Below are 4,285 nucleotides of genomic sequence, written 5' to 3'. Positions count from 1 at the left end.
ATTGTTTCAAGTAGTCATGCATGTGTGACTTGACTTAAGCAGATATGCATAATTTACAAGAACGATAATATTGTACACTAAGCCCAAAGAATATCTTCTAAGGAATGGAAACTCCGCCCACCTTGCAAGTAACAAAGAGACATTGCTAAAGAAAATATTATTTGCACATCATTAAACACTCGTATTTACGCGTAATAGCATTGACAGACGAGCGCACTAAATTATCATTAAGCAGCCTTAAATTATCATTTTAAAAATACCCTGACAGATGGTATAAATTATCATTAAGAAGTTGCTTTATGTTTTTTGTTATTGAAAGAGCAAGAAAAATTAAAGAAACTTGCTTTAATTAAATATAAAATATATAAAAAAAATATAAAATATATAAAAAAAATATAAAATATATAAAAAAAATATAAAATATATAAAAGAAATTTAAAGTATATAAAAAAATATAAAATCCAATGTGTCCAAATATGTTTTGTTTACATTTTGACAACCAACTAACAGCTTGAAATTTGTTCCATTTTTTATTTCGTTTCACTTGCATATACAGCATTACCATTTCTAAAAACCTAAATGACGAATAAATTGGGTTAAATTCGGTCATTTAAAGACCATAAATGCTCATTTAAAACTGTTAAATGAGCAAATAAATCATAATTAAGGCCCTTAACGATAATTTAGCTCCCGTCTGTCAATGCTATAATATATGTTAACATACCACAAAAACATCACATCGCTCTTTTTTGTGATGGAATTGCAGTACAATAATTTATAACTGCTTGCTAATCATATGGTCAAATTCTAGTCTTGGAAAATACTCGTAGGTTCCCTATTTGATCAAAATTATTATATCATATAAACAAAATATATATTAAGGGTATTCAGGCAACTGATTAGTTGCTTAGTAGATGATTACAACAAAAATTTGCATACAAAAACGAAACTAAGCAGAGAATCTACTATTTTGGAGATAAAATATAAAGTATAAAATTAAATATTCTACTTCTTGATATATGACATGTATGCAATTTTAGTTATATGATAAATTATATGATAAATTTAAATAAACAAAAAATAAACAAATACAATTGTTAGCAGTCAAACCATATAAAACAGCTATTAATTTCAGGGTAGTCTTGCCACTCTGGCAAGGTTTCTATTAACCCGGATTTACCAATCGAAATTTAATTATTTTAAATTTGTTATACTTTTATTAATATAATAATTTTAATAAAATATATTAAGAGAAAATTTAGTTATATTAAATCTATTTGTTAGAACTCCACTCCATACCCAAAGGTTAATGTGCGTAAAATGTTTGTAAACTTGCTTTGGTCGTTGCAACCGTGCAGCTATAATTAGAAAATGCAACCCAGTGCACACATGAACTGTCAGTTCATGTGTCAGCTGATTGTCATTTGTGCTGGGCTTTTGTTTTTGAGTTCCGGGAGAGGCAAGGCGGTTGTCACGACCAAAAGTAAGTGAAAAAATAATTAATTTTAAGTATTAGAAATTAATAAATTTGTTTTAAGATTTTAAAGCATTACATTACATCACAATACACACAAATAACTTGTTTTGCTATTAAAAATTGGTCAATAACAAACTTTAAAATTTTTGTGGCAAGCTGTAAAAATCTTGCGGTAATCGAGAAAAGAAAATAGTGTGGCGATTTGCCTGGAAAGAAATCCGAAAAAATCCTTTTAATCGGGAACACATATAAAAGAAAAATATGTCATCCGGCAGCCAGAAGTCGACTGTACAATGTGCCGTGTGCAAAAAGGTGAAGACTGGAAAGATGGTGCAATGCGACGCATGTGACCAATGGAGTCATTTTGCATGCGTGGGCGTGGATGACAGCATTGCAGACCTGCCTTGGAGTTGCGAAAAATGCAACACGGTAATGCAGGTTTCAGAAGCGGTTCCGAATAAGGCACCAAGTGAGGAGGACTTGGTAAGTAAGGGCGGTTCAATCATGTCAAGAAACAGCATGAGAATCGAACTGCAGTACTTAGAAGAGCAAAGAAAAGCCGAAATGAAATATATAGAAAAGAAACGTACAATAATGCTGAAGTATGTAGGTGAGGATGATGTTAAGGGTGAAGGCATGAGTGAGGTAAGGACACATAGGACGTTAGAATGGGTGAAGAAGCAGGTTGGTATGAACAACGATGACAGCAAGCCAAACGTAGGTTGTGGTGTTCAGTTGGGTGGTTCAGCTGATAGGGTGGAAGCCCAAGCAGTATCGAAAGTTATACCGGCGCTGATGATAGAACAAATTAATGCGCGTCATGTCGTTCCACGAGATTTGCCTATATTTACCGGAAAGCCGGAAGAGTGGCCACTTTTCTACAGCAGTTTCAGCAATTCAACACGTTTATGCGGTTTCAGTGAAGACGAGAATCTTTTACGATTGCAACGTGCCCTTAAGGGTAAGGCACTTGAATATGTCAGCAGTAGGCTCATGATACCAGCATTAGTGCCGGAAATAATGTCAACTCTTCAAATGGTATTTGGAAGACCAGAACACATAATCAATAACTTAATTACTGAAATTCGAGCAGTGTACATTAATATAAATAAATTGGACACAATTGTTACGTTCGCCTTAGAGGTAAAAAATTTGATCGCAACTATGGAGGCTTCAGAGTTACATTCACACTTAGTGAACCCGTTGCTTATCCAAGAGCTTGTAGAAAAACTACCACCGCAAATGCGATTGCAGTGGGCTGTTGCATCGCGTAATATCAATGTAACACTTAAAACATTCGGCAACTGGATATATGAACTAGCAGAAGCAGCAAGTAATGTATCGCCCGTTTTTAGTGCTGGAGCCAGTGTAGATAATGAAAGGCGCAAAGCGCAACGCATTAATTTTCACGAAGAAGAACCTCAGGGTGCAGTAGGCGATAAGCACAAAATTCTAGCATGCTTTTATTGCAAGGAGGCACATGCGTTGAAAAAGTGTGCAAAGTTTAAAACACTAAAAACAGACGCGAGGTGGAACGTAGTGCGTGAAATGAGACTATGTGGAAGATGTCTACTGCAGCATGATTTTCGAACGTGCAAGAGGACCCGAGAGTGCGGTATACACAATTGCAACATGAAACATCACCCATTGCTACATAAACAAACAAGTTCAACTGCAAGTGGGGCAAATGAAACGTTGGCGGTTCATCATCAACTAACTTCACAAGCGCTGTACAGAATTGTTCCAGTTACAATATATGGAAATGGTGTTACCTGCAACATTTATGCCTTTCTGGATGACGGATCTGGTCCAACGTTAATAGAAAAAGACGTATTAAGACAACTGCGGATTAAAGGTGAAACGAAAGATCTTTGTTTACGATGGACAGATGGTACGGTACGCAAGGAACCTGATTCTGAGCTGGTCAACCTGCAAGTCTCCAAAATACGCGAAGGTAAAAGGTATTTGTTGTGCAATGTGCGTTCAGTAGCTAAGCTGGAGCTACCCGAGCAATCTTTAAATATGACAGAACTTACCGATAAGTATAAACACTTAAAGGGACTACCAGTAGAATCGTATCAAAACGTTAGGCCTCGAATGATAATCGGCCTAAGCAATAAAGAGGTAGCTATGCCAATGAAGTTCAGAGAGGGAGGCAAGAATGAGCCAGCTGCAACGAAAACTCGACTCGGGTGGACCATATATGGGATAATTAAGCACGAACCTAATACTATTAGGGAAACGTTAAATTTACACATCTGTGAATGCGATGATGATCTAAGTTTGCAGCGTTTAGTGAAAGATTTTGTCAGTAATGAAAACGTTATTGAAGGTAAGAAAAAACTAGAAAATATGGAGTTGGAACAACAAAAAAGTATGCAATCAAAAATAAGTCGAAATGGTGAATACTTTGTAGCAAGATTGCTTTGGAAATCAAATAACATTACTATGCCGGATAATTACTTAATGGCGTTGCGTAGACTTCAGTGCTTTGAGCGCAAGCTGCAATCCAATGTAACATTGCAAAGCTGGGTATGTGATCACATCGATGACATGAAGGCGAAAGGTTATATACGCCAGCTGAAACCTAACGAAGCCGAGGGGTATTATCCACGTAAATGGTACTTACCGAAGTTTACAGTCAGTAATCCGAATAAACCACAAAAGCAAAGACTAGTGTGGGATGCAGCTGCACAATATGACGGAGTCTCGTTAAATGCGTGTTTGGAGAAAGGTCCAGATCTGCTCACTTCGTTGGTAGATGTTCTTGTTAATTTCAGAATCGGAAAAATTGGTATAAGTGGCGAC

At 36.1% G+C, this 4,285-nt stretch overlaps 1 protein-coding gene across 1 annotated transcript in view; it reads left to right on the top strand.

Moving 5' to 3' along the window:
* Positions 1-1,738: 1,738 nt before the first annotated feature.
* The window catches only part of LOC119675226, a 7,915-nt gene continuing 5,368 nt past the window's right edge, over positions 1,739-4,285 (top strand). The window contains exon 1 of the mRNA XM_038086414.1: positions 1,739-4,271. Coding sequence (XP_037942342.1) covers positions 1,739-4,271 — 2,533 coding nt within the window. The remainder of the gene's footprint in view (positions 4,272-4,285) is intronic.

The sequence above is a fragment of the Teleopsis dalmanni genome, chromosome 2, assembly GCF_002237135.1.
Source record: "Teleopsis dalmanni isolate 2A chromosome 2, ASM223713v2, whole genome shotgun sequence".
Classification (NCBI taxonomy): domain Eukaryota; kingdom Metazoa; phylum Arthropoda; class Insecta; order Diptera; family Diopsidae; genus Teleopsis; species Teleopsis dalmanni.
This window is presented reverse-complemented; position numbering and strand designations above follow the sequence as displayed.